General features: G+C 33.4%; 1 protein-coding gene across 4 annotated transcripts in view; it reads right to left on the reverse strand.

Annotated features, from left to right (window-relative positions):
* Positions 1 to 584: 584 nt before the first annotated feature.
* The window catches only part of LOC107072970 (uncharacterized), a 78127-nt gene continuing 57000 nt past the window's right edge, over positions 585 to 21711 (reverse strand). For 2 of the 4 annotated variants that reach the window (XM_089178840.1, XM_015333324.2), the window contains 3 exons: positions 13417 to 13440; positions 12683 to 12798; positions 585 to 8719 (listed from right to left, as the gene is read on the reverse strand). In XM_089178840.1, coding sequence (XP_089034966.1) covers positions 8510 to 8719; positions 12683 to 12798; positions 13417 to 13440 — 350 coding nt within the window. In that variant the 3' untranslated portion in view covers positions 585 to 8509. The remainder of the gene's footprint in view (positions 8720 to 12682; positions 12799 to 13416; positions 13441 to 21711) is intronic. The other 2 variants (XM_089178842.1, XM_089178841.1) reach the window with 1 other exon arrangement.

Below are 21711 nucleotides of genomic sequence, written 5' to 3' on the forward strand. Positions count from 1 at the left end.
GTCATGTTCATAGCCACATTGTTTGCTAAACGCACACATAGGTGTAAACAATAAATAATGTATTTTTTTTTTCATTTGCCTTACTTATAATTATTATTAATAATATACGTCTTTTTTTTCGTTAATATTTCTACAATCCTTTGGTATTTTAACACACACCCTGAAGGGGATGAGTCCCCCTGATTCGCAATTACCCCCATAACTTCAGCGACTCTCTCCCGTGATTTCTCCAAGTAATCAATCGTCGTCGTCGTTGTCGTCGTTCTTTACATTTTCTTTTTAATTCATTCTAATTCTCATTCTTAACTGAAACGAGAGAGACCAATCTGCTTTTTTTTTTCTTTTTCCTTTTCTTTTTTTAATTACTAACCATTAAGATTCATTCATCTCGACTATTCTCGTCGTTTCAGGACACAACATCCATCTTTCGCTATTTATTCATTAAATTAATCTATTCCTTTTTTAAATTCCGTTATTTATTTTTTATCTATTTGCTAAACATTCTTCTTCTCCCTCATCGACACACGAGAGAGATACGCGTCAATATAAGTACACCGCATTTTTTTTCTTTCTTTCTTTCTTTCTCTCTCTCTCTCTCTCTCTCTCTCTCTCTCTCTCACATACACTCTTACGCACAGTTATAATAAATATAATAATGTATACCGCTTCTTTTGCACTTGTATATTTTACATTATTTCATCTCTGATTAAACTAATCGATACCTTATTGTCGTACGAACTGTTTCTCACATTTCTTTTTTTTTTCCATTATTTCCACCCTTTTATTTTCACCATCATTTTTTTTATTTCTCTTTCTTTCTTTCTTTCTATTTTGTTAACATTTGCAGCCTCTATTTTGTTCATTTTCGGTAATAGCACACGCAACAACGATCGAATAATCGGCTTCTCTTGAATGTATCATCTTTTGTTTATTATTTGTTTAATAATTCGTGGAATTATTCGTCGTGTTCTCGCACGATCGTAGGCGAGAACATGCGAAACTTTTTCTTATGTTCTCCCTTCTGATTTATCTTCCTGTCCTCTCTTTCTAGAAATTTCAACGATATATCCTCGGAGAGTAAGGAAAACAAAATGTCCATTATCGTTATCATCGAAAGTGTTTTTCAACAACGTTCATCGACGAAAAATCATTCGTGCTGCCTGCTTCAAACTTGTCCCAAAATTATCGGCAATTCTACTTATGCGTGTTGTGTATGATTGTGTGCAATGTATTATTCTGAATCCCATATGATGATCGCGCGTGTATAATCTGTGTGTACGTGTATCACGTATTTTCTCATCGATTTTTAGATATGTTTTAGAGTATCAATGCAAATACCATCTTTATTCCATTATCTCTCTCTCTCTCTCTCTCTCTCTTTCTATGATCTAGCCAGACAACACGTCTATCTCGTATCCGCGATTTAAAAAAAAAAAACAAAAACAAAAAAGAAGAAAAGAAAATCAACGCTACTACTAAACCAAAATGATTGAATTCTATTAAGTAATTTTGATGATCGATCTATATATTTCGCACGTATACACGCATGGAAATATGTATACTCGTAATATATATATATATACATATACGAGTATACCATATATAAGGTTGCTATGGTACGGTGAGAAGATTTTCATCGACAAAGTGAAGCGTCATCGTCACCGGATTTACTTCTTCTTCTTCTTCTTCTTCTTCTTGTTCTTTCTTTATCATCATAGTCGTCGTAGTCGTCGTAGTCGTTTGCGCTTAATTTACGATCGAGTTAACTAATCACGTAGTCGCGATTATAAAAGAGCTTGCTTCTCTATAGATACACGGATCCGAAATAGACTCTCCTACCAACTCCTACCAACTACCATCACCACCACCACCACCACCACAACCATCAACTACCACCACCAACATCACCACGAATGGCGTGTCCATCCAACCTAAGAAGCTTCTTCTTCTTCTTTCTTTGCGTTTTATATATCGCTCGGTCGACCTCTTCCATTTTTTCTTCCTTCCCTTAGTCCTTCGATAGCCATTAAACTAACGAGAGATAAGTCCCGTACCTCATACTCTCTCTCCCTCTCTCCCTCTCTCTCTCTCTCTCGCTCCTTGTTTCTTTCTTTTTTTATATACTCTTTTCCTCTCTCTGCGTGTTTTATAATATATAAATAGAACATCTTATAACTTTCTCTTTCTAGTCCCCTGTTTTTTTCTTCATCGGTGTGATCGAAACTGATCGATCGATCCTTCGATCCGTCGATCGATTTGCTTCTTCTTTTCCCCCTATCCCCCCCTAATTACTGCTGAAAACCCTTTCATCTTTTTTTTCTTTTTTTATTTTCTCTAATCATCCCTGGGCATTATATATTCATATTTATATTTATATTTATATTTATTTTCATATTTATATTTTATTTTTATTTTTATATTTATATTTATATTTATAAATATATGTATATATATGTATACATATATATATATATATATATATATATATATATATATATATATATATATATATATATATTTTATTCATTTTAAATTTATATAATTGTATATGTTCATATTTATATCCGTATTTATATATTCATTTACTTATAATATACTCTATATTATATACATATAATATAGAGCTATGTGTTCTCACATTATTATCCCTAATTAATGGTTATCTCTCTTCTTTTCGTTTAGATTATCTCTTTCGCATGTTTTTTTTTTTTTGAGATTATTTGAATTTTTTTTTTTTTTTTCATTTCAAATTTACGACGAACAAAAGAGAAAGTGAACACGACACGCATACTGCTACCTGTACGGCGCACGTGGAGGAGCAGCACTTTGAAATGTAACAAAAATCGCGCGTCTCTCTCTCTCTCTCTCTCTCTCTCCCTCTCTTTCTGTAGATATATTTATATATATATATATACGAGTGTTTGTGTGTATGGCTTTCTGTGTTTCATTTTTTATAATTACGCTCTTATCCCTCTTGGATAATAATAGTGTCGCGACTAATATAATGATATTTACAAGATTTATCGTACAGAACATTTTCGCACTTCTTCGACTTAATTCTCGTCGTCTCCCTTCGTGCGTTTTACGTTCTTATATTTTTCTGCGTGTGTGTGTGTGTGTGTATGTGATTATTCCTGTGTATACGTCACTGTGTCAAAAGTTTGCGCGCACGATCCAAGAAAAATACGAGTAATATTTATTAACTAATTTTTCTCTTTCTTTTTCACCTATCTTCTCTGCTCTCTGTGTGTGTGTGTGTGTGTGTGTGTATGTGTGTAAGTGTGTTCGATCCGCTTTATATTTATAATAACTGATTTTGTTAAGTTTTTCGATTGCACAGAAAATGGGAGAAAGCACGAGGCGAGTCGAAGACGATCATTTTTTTTTTGTTTTTTTGTTTTTTTTTTTGAAAAGAAAGGATGCGACCGAGAACTCACGCGAGGCACACGAATCGGCCACGTGGCCAAGATCTCTTATGTTTTTTTTTAATTATTTTTTTTTTATTTTTTTATTTTTTTAAATATTTATATGCTCTCTTCTTTTTCGCCTTATTTTCTTTTCTTTTTCTTTTTAGTTTGTTCTTTCTTCTTCTTCCGTTTTTTTTTTTTTTTTTTTTTTTCATTATTATTCTCTTCTTCAAACGTACTTTAATTTTTACGAGTGTGGTGGTATGCGTGTGAGTGTATTTATGTTCGTCCGTTCCAATAAAAACGAACGAAAACAGATATCCGGAAAATTCGATGAGGGTGAAACGAGGCTTCGAATCCGGGACTTTTCTTTTTCTATTTTTTTATTTATCTCTCTCTCTCTCTCTCTCTCTCTCTCTCTCTCTATTTTTACTATGATGAATTTTTCATTTTCTCCGTGATGTTTCCTTATTTTTACAATTAAATCGATAATATGATTAATCGTTTGAAATACTTTTCTGTTCTTCCCATTTCTCTAATTTGTTTGATACAAAAGTATGTAATTTTATTTTATTTGAAATTTTGTAGATAAGCGACAAGGATACCTCGTAATCACCTAATTCATCGTTTATTCATCGCACTCATAATTAGCGTTTTTTTAACAAGATATATTTAATCATATGCGAGTCACGTTAGACCAGCAGCGGTCCACATTCTTTCATTTTTTCTTTCTTTCTATGTTTCATATATCACTCTTTCTCTCTCCCTCTCCCTCTCTCTCTCGCTCCCCCTGTCTCTCGCTTATCACTTTCAATATTCTATCGAAACAGCGACGGCCCACTTATATTTAATTAAACCGTTATTAGAATAATAATATATGTTTAGTTTGTACTATATATGATCTTTTAAAAGATGACCGATTTCTCGGTCACTTTTTTCTCTTTTTATTCTTCTTCTTCTTCTTTTTGTTTGTTTGTTTTTTTTTATTTATATTCTTTCTCTCTCTTTCTTTCTTTCTTTTAAAATTCATGCCAAAATTCATACAAACATTCGCTCTCTTCTCATTTTTCCCCATTTCTTTCAACAAATTTCTAATTACGACTTAATCACGATAATATTTTTTTGGAATATCTTTAAAATTAATTGAAATACTATTTAATCCAATATTATTCCATCAAGCATAAATAAGGCAACTTTGTTACAAGCATAACAACAACACATATATCACTATCTAAAGACAATTGTATAATGTAAATAAATGATTATTACAATAGACGAAAAATGATTAGAAAGTTTTAGAAAAATTCTTTCTTTTGTCAATCATTAAAACACATTAATATCACAAACCTTGAAATACAAAGGAATAAGATTTAAGATCTCTAATGAACCAACTAAAAAGCAACCAAATAAAATATTTAAATAAGGGCGAGAAACAGTTTCGTCAATTTTGTTCTGATTAAAATAAAAAATAAATAAGAACGTTCACTCTTCTATCTTCACCGAATCACCGAAACTAAATAATGTGTTCTCTTTCTCTCCCTCTTTCTCTCTCTCTCTCACACAAAATGCACACGCACAAACGCGCAATCTTTAATTATGTATCTCTATCTCTTTCCATTTATTTCTTTGATCGCATAGAGCCGACGAGCGACGTTCGAATGAAAATACAAAATGCTAATATCTAAAAATCTAACCCCGATTAGACATCTCTCATCAGCTTATTTGCTTTCCTTTGAAATTCTCGAAAGTCGTTCGCGAGCTTGTCGTTTTTACAACGAATAATACATTTTTAAGTTAACAAATTCATTCGTCCCTGTGTGTGTGTGTTCTTTCTTTTTCAAAAGTATGTATAACAAGATGTGCACAGCACGATTTTAATAAATACGATATCGAATGCAGTTTTCTAAACTTTCCTTCTTTCGTTCGTTCGCTCTTTATAAATATACCATACGTATACGCATATGTATACGTATTTGTATTAATCTCGTCTTTCTTTCACCCAGGTCCACAAGTATACAAGAACGTTTCTTTTCTTTTTCTCTCTTTTTCTCTCTTTTTCTCTCTTTTTCTCATTCATGATTAAATTCGCATACACGACACGCTGTGTTCGGGCATTTGCTTTTTAAAAATTGCTCTCGATTACTATTACACACATTCTCTCACAATCGTTTGCGCGGAAACTCTCGTCCACTCCGATATATACGTGTTGGTATTTTTTGTTTGTTTGTTTTTTTTTTTTTTACACACATACATACATGCATACGTACATATATACATACATACGTGCTATCATACATACATAGAGATTTACATACGTACGTACATAGATATATATATCACTTGGCACGTGCATCACACGATGCCACTTTGAAATTGGTTTACGTTAGATCTGACCAACGAGGATACACGACGAGTCATGGTAATGGAATCTAATTAAACATTACAGTCTTCCATCGCCATATTCTTCCCACCATATTTTTTATATTTCATTACGTTTGTTCCTTTTTTATTTTTTTTATTTTTATCTTCTTCGTCATCGTTTAACTCTACTCTCGTCTATCGATAGCAATCATCTTTATCGTCTAATCTATCATCCAAATTTCTTTTTCTTTTCTTCTTCTTCCTCTTCTTCTTCTGCAATATGAAATCAATGTTTTAACAGAGATTTCCACGATCAAGTCAAAGTTTATGTATATCATAGAATACCCTTTTCCTCGTCTCCTACGAGCCGCTTGATTATTATCCTTAGTGTTTACTGTTATTTATTCTTAATTATTATTTATATTATTATTACTATTATTATTTATTATTATTATTATTACTATTATTTATTATATTATATCATTATTATTACTATTATTATTATTATAATTATTATTATTATAATTATTATTATAATTATTATTCTTATTAATATTAATATTATTTTATTTTATTTTATTATTAAAATAGCAAATCGATATCATCGTAAAAATGTTCGCTTTCTTTCACGCGAAAGGCGACTAGTTTCTATATTTAAAAATCGAGAAGACGCTTTGACTTGTCGGGAAGTCTCTCTCTCTCTCTCTCTCTCTTTCTCTTTCTTTCTCTTTTTCTTTCTCTCTTTTTACTTTTTTCTATTAGACAACAAAATGTACACATATACATGTACACGCATACACACAATAAGGATTGCGATCATCCGAAAATTTTGACTAGAAAAAGGAAGATGGTTGATTCCATCGAAAGGATTTCGCAATTTCTTCCTTGAGCGTAAATGTGTATGCGTATATTATCATGTGTATGTGTCACATCTACGAAGGAATGTATATATTAGACTAGAACCGTTAAAGAAGGAACTTACGTACATTCTAATATGGCAAACTATGGCACGTGATTGGAAAACTCAAGTTAGAGAGAGAAATGTAGAAAAAAAAAAAAAAAACACCTTTCGAACGATTCCTCCTCGACTTATGAAACGAATTTCAACCAAATATTTCGAGGTAATTAATAAAAATCGATCCGATCATTATATGTGCCCATAATTATGGAAATGGTCTAAATCATATATGTCTTGTTTCGAAATATTTCAGGAATTACATTTGAATGCTATATGAATATTAAAATATTGAACAATTCATTTTTGACAATATCGTGAAAGTGACATTGAATTAATTTAGTTTAAAATAATGTGACACGAAATAACTGGTAAAATGATTTTTTTTTTTTTTTTTTGAAATTTTAAACCACTCTCATAATTATGAACAACATATCTTTCAAATTGATTAGAAATAAAATTCGAGGTGAGATCCTTCGAGTCAAATTTCGCAAAGACGAGAGCAGATCGTCCTTTATATTATTTTGTTATCTTCGTAATATTTTTCGACGTACAAACGATGACGTTGAAATGTTAAATAAAACCCTAACACGAGCATTTATTTTTGAAAATTTATTCTATTTTTTGTTTCCTCTATTTTTCTTCCTTTCTTCATTTTCTTTTTTTCTACTTTCTCGAATCGACCGTTTCTATTTTTTTTTCTCCGACATTTTCGTCAAAAAACATTTTCTCTGAAAAAATATATAGTTTTTATTTCTCTACCTAGAATAAAAGAAAATTGACGAGAAGAAAACTAGGCAAATATAAACAAAAAAACAAGTTGAATAGTAACGAAAAAGAAATGCATACATATGTAGGTATGCACACTAGTCATTAAAAAATTTCAAACATGACTGTATCTTTCGAAAGCTACCATTGCTGTTACTGATGTTGCTGCTTGCTAAAGTATCACGAACATAAGATAATGGCTGCCTCGGCATTGGTAGAAGCTTATACGTTGTATATGACGCACGACCTTCATATATATATATATATATATATATATATAATACTTCCCTAGCACGGTCGTGGTTCTCTTTGACATAGATGGAGTTTCAAACAGAAGATGAGAACGTAAAAGCTTGAAATTTTCAATCCAAAATCAGTCATAAGAAACTTGACAAATAATCGTAGCAATTATTTCGGTCGAATCGAGAAATACGACTTGGTTCGATAAATTGATACATTTGTACGTAGAATGATTCACGAATTAAGGTCATTCATTTGCGTAACGATCACTTGTGAGGTCGCATTAAATAATGACGTATAAGTTCATTTAATGGTCCATACATTAGTTGCTCATATTCCCGCATTTAATGATTCTCTTGGATTATGCTTGCCAAACGTTACGAGTGTATATATTGTCCAATATTTATTTCTTATTGTTAGTTAAAAAGTTGAAGATCATTCGAAGGATCGTATCCCAAATAAATGAGCTTTTGTTAGTGAATTACCCTGTATATATGTATAGCCCATTTGAAGAAAATCTTTGGATAGAAATAGAAAAAGGCGTTTTAAATGCATTATAAAATATAAATTTGGATAAATTGGAGCATATTCGATATTTATTTGGGCACGGGTGGTATCGATTTATCAAAGTTAGTTCGTATTAGAAAGGATAGAGAAAAGAGGTGTTGGTTGTTGTCGTTCGGTGGGAAGAGAAGAAAGGAGGAGAAGGAGACCCTTACGAGAAGGGTAAGTCCTCCTCCGGTGACTCGTCGTGGTACTCCTCGTGGTCGGACGTGTGTCACAAAACGTCGCTTGGCTGTCGCTGTCCGATACCTATTGTTGGCGATAGCTGTCCCTCCTCGACCGCCACGGTCTTCGGATCCTCGTCTTTCCACTTGTCCATGGAACGCCGTCGAGCGTTCATGAAGAAATTACCGACCGTCGTCGGTTCAAGGCCCAACTGTCGCGCGATTGTCACCTGCATCTCCTTCGACGGCCTCTTCGTCTCCTACGAACACAGTCCAATTTATTTCTTTTTTTTTTCTTTTTTTATATATAACATATAGTATTTCATTAACAATTAATCCCGAGAGACCACGAGTTTTTGTTTTAATACGGTTGCCAGGAGCCATTTCTTTTTGTTTCATTATATTTTCAATTGTACAATAGCAAATTTTGGGTTGATCACATGTATTCAAAACTACGGAACATCTTCAAGATCAGTTAAGAAGTTACAGTCAAATTCCTTTTTTTTTTTTCTCCGAATCACACGAATTATTTATCAATAACTGTATCATTTAACGCTGTATTCGCTCTTTTGCTTTGAATAATACATATAGAGGATAGTTTAAAATAACTAACATCATACGAGCCATTTCCTTTTATTACTTTATCATATTTTCACCTATTATTTAATAATCATAATAATCTTTATTTTAAAATATACTAACAAGTAATAATTATGAAAAAATTGAAGAAAGAGGGTTAGAAGGAATAGAAACGTTAAGGAAATGAAAGACTTTCTTATATAAAAAAGATTTATAAAATATTTAAATTCGTTAATTAATCTTGTGACCTAGATACTAATATCGGTTGCCCTTAAAACCTCGATTAAGCTCGAAAACTCATTAATTAATATGATCGTTTCGTGGTATTATTGCTTCGTTTTTCTATGGGTTATAAACCCGTTGTAAGAAAAATGAAAAATAAGTTTGTCTTATAAATGTAATTTAATTATTAAATAAATATGATATTGTGTTGTTATGGATTTGTACGTTTTAATCAACACTTGGCGCGTTACTATTATTATTCGAACGTTGTATTATCGACAGGTTCGAAATTTTACCTAGACACGAATTTCAAAAGAAAGAGAGAGAGAGAGAGAGAGAGAGAAAGACATAGTATAGACAAAAAATTACACCGTAGGAAAGAAAAATCCTTTGAGAGGAGTAACATTTAAATTGAATTTCGTAAATTTGATTTTAAGTAAAACGCATTACTAGCCACTACGACGAAAATTTTTCATTGAGTTTAAGGTAATCTGTGTTAGAGAAACTCATACTATTGCAACTTGTAAACGAAGAGACACTAAAGCACGTTTCCTTTTTAACACGACGTTTCTTATTCAACGTGTGTTCTAGAGCCTGACGATCAATAAAATGGACGCGGTTGTTACGCCAAAGTGTATAGGTGTATATACACACATACATATACATATATATATATATATATATATATCGATCGTAGGACAAACGTAACGATTATTATCGCGAATCAATGATGCTACCTCGGATTCGCATAACAAGATCCATCGCTTTGACGTTTTTCACGATTTACATGTTTTATTTATCCTTCCTACCATATTTAGATAATTTCATTGGAACTTAAGAACGACACGTAGAATTATCGAGAGAAACAAATTATTATGTTTTTACACAATTAAATGTGTTAGTGTTAACATTTATCATCATCATCCTTATTGCATTTTCCATATCAACGTTCTCTCAATAACCCTTGATATATTTTTCAAAAAAAATAGAAAAAAAAGAAAAAAGAAAAGAAATCGAAAGCTAACACAGAAATGGACACATCGATGGTAAATCTATATCCCCACCCCCCACCCCTATACATATAGAAAAGTAAATTCTTTCTTTCGATCAACGATAGAACTTGTTACTATTCGCCGAGGGCATACTTATCCATATTCAAATTTACTCCTGTTCTCTAATTACATTTCGTAATTTCTCGTTCGTTGAACTTCGTTTAAGTGAAGTAAGGGGAATATTGATATCCTGTCTGGCCGTTCGCCGTGTTCGTTGGTGGAGCGTGAGTTAGCGATACACAACGAAACGAAGATGTCGTCTCTGACTCGACGCCGTGCCAACCCTCTTTTTCCACCCTCTCTCTGTCTTTCTCTTTCTCTTTCTCTCACTCTCATGGTATAGAACGGCGCATCAATTGTTGGAAATACGGGACACTATCAGGGAGAACATCGTGATTATTCCATGACAGCCACTGTCCTCTCAGCTTCTATACATCTACACATTCTATCACTGCACACACCTTTATACATATATATGTTTAGTGTATATATTTTATTCTCTTGTATATGTACTTTTTATTTATATCGTTTAGAAGGACGTCGAAGTTGACAAAAGAAGTGAATTTTCCTCCATGCAACAAAAGGAATCCTAACTCGAGTACGAAGTGGAGGTCGTTCGGAAATGAATTACAGAGAGAAATGTATACTCTCTTTTTTCTATCATTCGCAAAATATTCCTCATTTTATTTTCATTGTAGAATTCGCGTTAGATATCGTATTACAATGTTTTCGTTATTAATGTTATAGTATCGTTTATTTCTTAACGCCTATTTAATGAATTAATTATACTGTTATGTTTGTAATATTAATTATTTATGATCAATGTTTGAATATCATTTTTAAGCAAAGATTTTCAAATAGAAACAATGAAAAAAAGTTTGAAGAAATTACAAGTATGATTTGTGTGTGTGTGTTTATGCGCACCAAATAATCAGAGGAGAAATCAAATGGAATGTGTTCGCGTAGCGAATGCGAACGCGTTAACTGGGCTAAGGCCAATACGTGAACTATTTGGCACAGTTCCAAAGACCTAAAGGTACCTACAAACAGGACCCTTTCCATTTCTTCGCGTGTTTCTAAGAATTATCTTAATCGATTATATATATTTACGCGCCGAATTTAAATCGTACCTTTGCTAACAATAACTTATTAGCAAATCTTTTCGTATCGTTCAATATTCCAACACAATCATTAAATTCGATTATGGGAGTTCATGAAAAGTTCAATTTATGATCCTTCCAATGGACTATACAAACTGGAAATTGTTACGATCGATTAATCGATTTATTCACCATTATCTCGATTAATAAATAGAGCTAAGCATTTGAATCGTTCGCTTAAGTAATTTGCACGTTGAATTCCTTCAATCCCATTAATATTATACTTGATGTATCTATACGCAACGATCGATAAAGCAAACTCTAAAAAAAAAAAGAAAAAAAAGAAAACATTTACGTGTAGATAGAATAATTTTAAAGCTTTTAAATGATCTTAAGGAGTGAGACAAGGGTTAAAATATTTGCCACTTATTCTGAATTTGGTAGGTGTCCATTCTTAAAACGACACGATCCTCAATGCTTGCAATGAGGACTCGTTGAAGGGGTTGGTCGGAAGAGAGAAGGAAGAGAGAAGGAAGAGGGACGGAGGGGTGGTAGGAGGAGGAAATGCAGAGCGTGTAAGTAAAGAACCGGCCACGAAATTATTCAAGACAGATCGATATCTAGCAGCGCGCACCGCTCACGTTGATGCTCGGCTACGATTCACCTATCTTTCCATTCGAGGACGAACTTATTTTCCATATAACACACGCGAAAAATCTACGAACTTAACATCATTTTACCTTTCGTCAAGATGATGATAATAATAATCAATGATTAAGAAATCTTGACTCTAAAACTCTTGTAATCTTTTTTACAAATTTCATTTTGCGTAAAATCATAAAGTTTAACCATCAAAAAAAATGATACAAAACTGAATCAATGTCAAATTTAACACGACACTGAATCACACAGTAAAATCAACGACACAGTTGAAAATAAAACTAATGCATCGTTCTGCAAACTGTAGGGAAACTTTTTTAATTTATAAAAAAAAATGATATAGTAGAAAATTGCGCAGATATGAAATATCGAATCTGTCTCGACAAAAAATCATGGTAAATTAAATTAACAACGTATAAAGCAACGCGTAAAGATTAGAATGATTAACCGATTAAAAAATGAATTAGATAAAAAAAAAAAATAAAAAAAAATAGGATAAAAAAGAAAAAAAAAGGATCACGATCAAAATCGAGAATAGATTGCGAAACGGAATAAAAGAGTATCGATCAAAAAATATAAAAAGAGAAGGGGAGGAAATGACAATACTTACTTTAAAAATAGCCTGTAGAGTACGGCGCTGAAGGTCTGTGAAAACCAGCCGCGGTTTCTTGGGGGCGGGCTGTTGGTGTTCTGCCTGACTCGACATCTCGTCTTTCCTCTTGCATGCTGCAATTTCAAATATCCTTATAGACAAATTCGTTTGAAAACTTTCCTTAAAACAACTATCATTTCTACGAAATTTATTATATCAAACATCAAAGAAAACTTCGAATGATTGATCGAATGCTTTTCTTTCTCTCTCTCTCTCTCTCCCTGTCTCTCCCTCCTTCTCTCTCTTTTTCTCTCTTTCTTTCTTTCTTTTTCTATTATATAGAGGGTATCATTGCTGCAAATACAAAATTCAGTTTGTCTATATTTTCTTTTCTTTTTTTTTCATAATAAAATAATAAAGAAAGAGAGAGAGAGAGAGAGAGAGAAATTTAATTGAAATGCACACAAATTTAAAAGCTAGAAAAAGATTATAGTCTTTTCAACTCTTTGACGTTTTAATAATGAATCTTTAATAAGGATCAATATCATAAAGATGTGAGAAAAAACAAATGACACATTTTCGATAAGAAATATTTATATGAAATAATGTTTGCTTTGTCCAAATAATATTCAAATTTCAATATTAATTCTTACTAATCTTTTTATATTTTCACGTCAAAGAGAGTGTGAAATGTGAATGAGAAAAAAAGTATATGTAACGTTTTGCTCGATGAAACCTTCAATGATACTTACTTCCGCGTTGTGGAATCTGTGCAGCTGAAAGCAAAAAAAAAACATAAGTTAGTTCACTTAAGAAATCAGAAAGCCAACGACTGTTCGATGTATATATATATATATATATATACTCTCGCAAGTCGTCGTATTTTTATTTGTTCTGTGTTATGTCATCCGTTCATTAAAAATTTGGTTTCAAGCATTTTATTCAAAGAATAAAATAATGAAACACCCTTAACGAACGTATTTTACTTTTGATAAATGTATGGATACATAGAATATTGTAAGTATGTATGCATACGTAAACGCAAATGTGTAAGTATAATATTAATAGATAGATATATATGTAGATATGTATAATAAACACGTACACAAGTCAAATTGGAAAAAGGGGTAAACGAGTTGTTGCATACACGAATTCCAAAAACTTAAAGCTACTGGCTGGTAAACATGTCACTAAAAGGGGTGGTTACCAAACGAGAGGGTTGGGGTCTAAAGGGGGGTGGGGGGTTTCTTACGACGGTTGGCTAAACAAGGGGCGAGATATATATATATATATGTATGTATATATGTATGCATATGTATATTAATATAAATATATTTTGCGACAATGCAAGTGTGTTGTAAAAAGGGGGTTGCAGTTTCTGCTAGAAGCAAGCTTTCCTTGCGTTGTGTCGTCTCTTTCTATTTCTATTCGCCCTCTCTTTCTTCGCTTCAAGAGTGAGGGGGAATAAAGATCCCTTTTCAAGTTCCCTCTTCGCGTGCCACCGATGCGCAACGTGCGGTCACGCGTGTGTGTTTATGTGTTGCTTATAGACGTGCTTTTTATATATTAATATATATATATATATATAAGTATATTATGTAGTTCTGATATTGCTTGTGAAAAGTGCTTTTATTCGACATTTGTTATTTTGTAAATGTTGTTATAGTTCTAGTAAAGTATTTGTTATTGGTATATTGTTCGTAAAATAGAAAAATGTTTTTTTCGTTTTGAACACACCGCATACCCTCTCAGAGATGTTTATACATTCTTCTACATACATGCATACGTTGGAACATAAACGCATATGATATTTTTTATTAGTCAATTGTATCAAAATTATTCATTAAATCACATTTGAAATATTTCTTGGATATATTTCCTTGGGCAAATCAACACAAGGTACATTTTCTTTTAAACAAATATATGTATACGCATTATTAACTCGATCGAATTTTTCAGTTTGTCAAAGACGCGTGCATCCGTATACTTGTCGCGTTCTTCTTCGTCTTCTTCTTCTTCTTCTTCTTTTATTTTTTCCCAATTTCCCATGTACGTCGATCTGCGTTCGAAAATGGAACAAGGCACCGATGACTTCGCATGTCGCTGAGAGAGCAAGAGAGAGAGTAAAGGTCTCTCGTTTTAAAAAATACAAAAAAGTTGCGAGAGTGAGAAAAAGAAAGAGAGAGAAAGAGCAGACGCGAAAGGCAATCGTATGCCATTAGCAAACGGACGATAACGAATGAAAGGAGCGTCGGAAAAAAATGGCACGAACTATGAGAACGAATGGAGGACGGGGGAGGCGGGGAGGGGGGGGGGTTAGGGGGTTGAGGATGCTGAACGACGATGGAGGATAGAGAGATAGAGAATTATAGATAGAAATAGAAAGAGAGAGAAAGATGGGACCAGATGGAAAATTGACGCGTTCATTATTGCCGGAGCTTTGGAGTGCGACAAAAAAAAAATTGCAAGAACGAAACGAAAGGTTGACGACGCTGACGACGACGACGACGACGACGACGACAACGACGACAATGACGACATCGAAGGCCCGCAAAAATATTTATACCTTTTCTCCCACTTCCTCTCTCTTTTTTTTTCTCTTTTTCAACTTTATAACAACAGTACATTCGGATATTCTTCTCTCTCTCTCTCTCTCTCTTCCTATCCAATACGTTCTTATACCGATATATGTGTCCATAATTATGAAAGTGGTCTAAGTCATATATCTCTTGTTTCGAGATATTTCAAGAATTACATTTGAATGCTATGTAAATATGAAAATATTGAACAATTCATTTTTGACAATACTTGAAAATTACATGAAATTTATTTAGTTTAAAATAACGTGGTGTGAAATAACTGATAAATTCATTTTTTTTTTTTAATTTTCACTTAGACCATTTTCATAATTATAGGCACATATATATCGTCCAACTTTGAAGTATTCCTTTAAATATATATAGTATTCAATTAGATTCCTTTCCACTTTCTCTCTCTCTCTGTCACTGTTATTCTCATTTACTAACTAAAACAAAACTTGGATAGATAAAGAGAGAGAGAGAGAGAGAGAGAGAGAGAATTGGTATCCAACGTGAATCTCTTTGCATTTGGAATCTTCTTTTGAGAGAAATACGTAAGAAAAGCGGAAGTAAAAGGAGAGAGAATAGGGAGGAGGAATGGGTGGGAGATGGCATGCGTAAATGTGCTCTCTTCTAAGAAACGAAGGCTTTGTGTTCTGCGACAAGAAGGAGGAAAGGGTGGTTGGTGGAGAACGAGACGAAGAGCTGTCTACGCGGCAGGGTGGCGGGTCAAAAGGTTACGCAGCAGGGAATGTGCTTTGAAGGGCGCTCTCTCTCTCTCTCTCTCTCTCTCTTTCTTTCTCGCTCGGTTCCTTGTTGGCGTCTGTCGCAAAGGGCTCGACTCGTAGCGAAGCCCTCTACGAGATACCGCTTTGACTCGATAAAGGTCTTCCTCGTACGTTCTACATAAGCCTGCGAGATCTCACGTACTTTGCTTCCTATATTCTTCTCTCTCTCCCTCTCCCTCTCCTTCTCTCTCTCCCTCTCTCTCTCTCTCTCTCTCGGTTACAACATCCACGAGAATGATAACTTTCATTCTATCTTGTTAAAACTGTACTACGTTTACTATTACGTTTACGTTTCGACTTACGAAATAAGACAATAAGATCGAGTTGTATCATCAAAAGATACAACTTTCTTCCTCCCTCCTACATTTTCCCTACGTTTCCGAAAGGGAATCTAACAACGACCGCAACATTCCTACTAATGTTCTCCAACCCTCTTCTCTTTATTAAGATCGATAAATTCAAAGGTCGTCCATGCAAGTTAATTAAATCCGATTGATATAGCACTACTTTCCCCTGGTTTCTTTCTGTTTTGGCACGAACCTCTTTTAAGTTGAACTTAATTTGCCGTAAGCATGTTTTTCGATGCCTATCTTTAATTTGTTTATTTTTAAGCAGGAATGTTGGCGGCGTCAATTGTTTACAATATTTTATTTTCAAAACAATCTTATCGAAAATAAATCCATTTGCGACGCTTATTTATAATATTAAAATTATTAACCAATATTGAACACAATAGCACAAATAAAATTTCGTAGTAAAAACATTCTCCAACAATTCAGGGTAAGAATCAAAATCGTATTTGTTACGAGCCAGATACTTCGTTGCCAGCGATTCGATAGACAACGTGCATGCACGTCTTAAATATACACACGAGGTATGTATGAAATACATACCCCTCTCCACCCACACACATACACATAAGCGCAAACATATTACATATCAATATATAGATGTATATGCCATGACAACGTTTGGAATAACTCAAGAATGATTGCCGTTCGGATGAAGAAGCCTAGCGTCACGTGTTCCCGATGGCCTTCGACGGGAACCCATGCACACACACACAAACACACACACACACACACACACATATATATATATATAGATATATATATACATAAATAAACGCGCACACAGAAAATGGAGAGTACAATGCAGAAGAACGTGATCACGTGGAACACGTGACTCGACTCGTCCTTAGAGAGTTCCAAGATACGTGGAACAAACATCCTGCCTAAGGACCTTCTCTCTCTTTCTCTTTTGCGCGCGCATGCACACACACACACACACACACACAAATACACAGAGCAAAAAGAAGCTCGGCTCGGACTTTAGGGACAAGATGAAAGTTTTCGTGCGGTACCCACTTTTCTCGGCACGAAATACTTCGCTCGAGATTTATATAGGGTGATTCAATTTTATTGCTTATTGCTGTCTCTCTCTCTCTTTCTCTCTCGCACTTTTTTTATCCTTTTTTCGTTTTTCTTTCTCTCTCTCTTTTAACTTTGCCATTTTATCTGGATGTTTCGTGCGAAATTCAACGAAAAGTTTCTTCTCCTACCTTATCCTTCTTTTTTTTTCTTCTTCTTCTTCTTGTTTCTTGTGCTTTCCTTGCATCGAATATACGATTAAAGAGAATCGAAGCGTTGCATTGGTCTTCGTATAATACTCCTTTAGCCATTTCTTCAATCAAATCGACTTTCTTCTTCCATTCTTTCTTTTCTTCCTCTTGCATAAGAGTAACAAAAAATAGTTGTCTTGCTGCAGCTACTATATTTTATGAAAAAAAAAAAAAGAACAAAAATTATACGATATAATAAGGAAATCTTGTGGATCCAAATTGAGTTCAAATTCTCCAAAATTGAGAATTAGAAGGAATGAGGCAGGTCAAAGTAAATTTTCTACATTTCTTTTTCTTCGTCTTGTGTTTTTTTCTTTTTTTTTTTTTTTTTTTTTTTGCTATTCTTTCTTTTTTTCGATTCCGTTGAAAAGTTACGCGTTCATCGAATAAACGGATTATTCGTCGAATTTATTCCGATCGATTTGGTGGTTTGATCGGCTGGAACTGCTCTTTCATTCATGCGCTTTTATGTATTTACAGTACGACCATTACCAGGACGAGCACGGATATCCGGTTATCTTTATGATAATTCGATCGATAAAATCGACTGACAAAATGAATCGGTTCTTGTCTACGTGCGTCAGGGTTGCTTTTTTTTTCTCTTCTTTTTTTCTTTAGTCTCCTCGTCGTCTTGTTAGGTAAACGAATGAAAATTTCAGTGGAAATCGAAGATAAGGAGACGAACCTCTCTCTCTCTCTCTCTCTTCGACATTTTATAAAGATTATATCCAAATTTCTTAAATGTTACTTCAAAGAATACATTTTCTTATTTTCTTTTTTTTCTCTTATCAATATCTATATATAAATGTATACAAAATGTAATATAATCTAATATCAATTTAATTGCAAAAGTAAAAATTATTTCTTGATATGATGATGTTTTATATATTTTTAATAACAATATTTGATAAATATTTTTCAAAGGACAAAACTGTACTTTTATTTGATACTTTGATCTTTATCGTTTGCAGCGAACTAAACTATTACAGGCTTAAAACGTAAACCAGCGAGCCTGGCTGACCTCGTTGGACTTATACTACTGGCTGAACAAAATTGGGATATACTACTACTGTCTATATCTCGACTCGTACTCTACATTCAGACGAGATATTTTTATAGTTGAATTCTCTTAAATTTGATGACATTAAATTTTTATTAACTTAGTAGCACATACACGCAAAAATGATGTTCCATTTGATCTAGTTCTTCGCACGCGAGCACGCACGCACGCACGCACGCACGCAAATTCTCACGCATCGTATGATCAATTGTAGTGAAAACAAAAGGAAAAAGGTAGTAAGTTCTTCCGAAGCAACGACTTGGTGTACCATAGTAAATCGATTTCCGATTCGTTCTTGAAATTAAGCAGACCACCAGTAGTGGTATCCATCTACTTACTACAGGTACTCGTAGTTGCGGAAGAAGAAACGATCAATCGAAGAAAAGTAACAGTAGTCGGTCTTTCCTTTCCTGATCGTTCTTTTCCATTTCTGTTTTTGTTTAATGCAAGAGTGGTAAGTATTTTTCCTATTGTATATCGTGAAAGTATCGGGTATTTGAAAATGTTCGTGTAAACCGCACGTCCTTCGTCGTGGCACTCGAGCATCTCAAAAAGCGATAAAAAGAATTCTATTCAAAAGTCAAAGCAAATATAATTATTATTCAATTGAACGTTGCCATCATTTTTTACCTACGTCAATTATCGCGCTCAAATCCTTGAGCAAAACAACATATACGTATGCATGTATATGTATTTGTATATATGCACGTGCTTGATGTATCTTTTGAAATAAACGCATTCTTTCGCACACATTCATGCTATTGCGATACGTTAGGAAACTCGGAGGGGAGAATTGGCAAATAGGGGAAATATGAAATTTAGGCTGCTGGTGGGTAGAATTAATCGCATACTAAAATTACCAACTAGAATTCTGAAAAAGGCTTGTTATCATGTAGGAGAACAAAAATAAGAGGGTTGGTTTAACCGGGCAGGCTCAAACTTTGCTACCTGGATGTCAATCGCAATTTCAAAATGGAAAACTAATGGGAAGGTTGTACATATTATAATGTAATGATGAAACAATAGCTAACAATTACATTGGAGTATATAACTTGGCTAAAATAATAATGTTTATGGAAAATATAGGTATTTTGTATAAATAAGAGCGGGGAATCGAGGTTGGTTGGCCGTAAAAATCTGTTCGCAGCACAATGCTCGCGTATCTGAACAATACTAATAATAATTATAACAATAACAATAACAATAACAAATAATAATAATAATAATAATAATAATAATAATAATAATAATAATAATAAAGACAGCATTCTCTCGCGCCTGACGTCGGCGAGCATCCTCGATCGAACGTTTCCCGATCCATCATCCCCCACCTTTTTGCGGTTTATTTTTCATATAGATATTTTTTTTTGTTCTCTATCGCTCAGTCGCAGCCCCTTTCCTCTACATAATTATGTCTACGTATACGCGTTGTATACGCATAGCTTTTAAACGCGATATAATATATATGTATATGTATATATACATATATATATCACATCACATTCCACTCCTCTCCCGCAATTTCTCTCTTAATTTTTGCCTCTATACTTTCGTATATATATATATTGTATGCATATTTTTTGAGTTTTCTTTTTTCTTTCCTATTACTTTTTTTTTTTCTTTATTCCACCTTTCACCCTTTTCCAATGCGTCACGTGGGAAAGCGCTCGTCGACGTTCGGCGCCCGCGGAGATGGGTTTTCGTTTTTTAAAAAGGAGGAGACCGTATCGTATTATTTCTTTTTTTTTTTTAATATGTATATATGTATATACTTATATATGCATATATATTTATTTTTTTTTTTAACTATATTCTTTTCCCCTGGGTATGTACGTCTTCGTGTCGTCGTGGCTACGATGCTGGCACTAGTAATAATAATATAGCAGTACAATTAGTTAGTAATAATAACTATGATAATAATTCCTCCGAAGAAAAACTAACATAAGACGCGGAGAGACAGAGAAGGGCGATGGAAACGACGGTTCTTATGAAGTTTGAGGATTTTTTTTGAGCTGTGGGTTGAGGGATTGGGCTAAGAGCTTGTAGGGAGAGGTGCTTGAAGATTGATATTCTATTTGAATACATTACATTTACATTATTAATCAAAATGATATTTTAATGAAATTTAGAATTAAAATATAATATACAGTGGGTGCATAAAATATTCGTACATCGATCAATTCGAAATAAAATGTTGTGAAATTGTAGTTTATTAATTAACTTTTTTAAACGATGAATTTATACATATTCTTGAAGGTCTCTACAATAGATGCAATAAAAGACACAATTATTCTTTTGAATAAATTATCAAATTGGCAGAAACATACGAAACATACGAAACATACGAGTATTCGTACAGTTCTTATTTCAAACTATTTACAAGAGAGTTTTTATATAAATCATAATGTAAACAATCACATGATTGGTTTCTAGTTATAATTGACCTCATTAGTATGTTTGTAAGCGTTGTCGGCATCAGTTGGTCTCTAAATTTGGTAAGATCGAAAATTATTGTTGGAAAATCGGACGAAAACGTATATAAAACAACTCAAGAAGAAAGAAATATTATTATTAATTTACACATAATCAATGTAAAAGTTTATTAGAAATAAATACGAATACTTTCTATACCCACTGCATATACTTCCTGTTACCTCTCACCAAAAATTTAGTTTTTTTTCTTTTTCTAGCACCGTACCCTTTCCCTCTCCCTCTCCCTCTCCCTCGCTGCGTAAAACAAAGTCCAATTTGAATATCAGTTCGTCGTTTCCTCCGTCTCATCGAGGTGGCTGGCAAAAAGAAGATGCTAAACGCGAAAATCAACGACAACGAGATCAACGACGCCTTTCCATATTCAGCTACTCGTTTTTTCGTCGTCCGAAAATACCGAAATGGAAATAATCAATTAATTTTCTATTAAAATATATAGATATAGATATAGATATAGATATATCTTAATATACGAATCGTTTCGCGTCCGATCCTGATTACATCGTCAC

The sequence above is a fragment of the Polistes dominula genome, unplaced genomic scaffold (genome assembly GCF_049000335.1).
Source record: "Polistes dominula isolate Pdom_NZ unplaced genomic scaffold, Pdom_raw_medaka contig_18, whole genome shotgun sequence".
Lineage (NCBI taxonomy): Eukaryota > Metazoa > Arthropoda > Insecta > Hymenoptera > Vespidae > Polistes > Polistes dominula.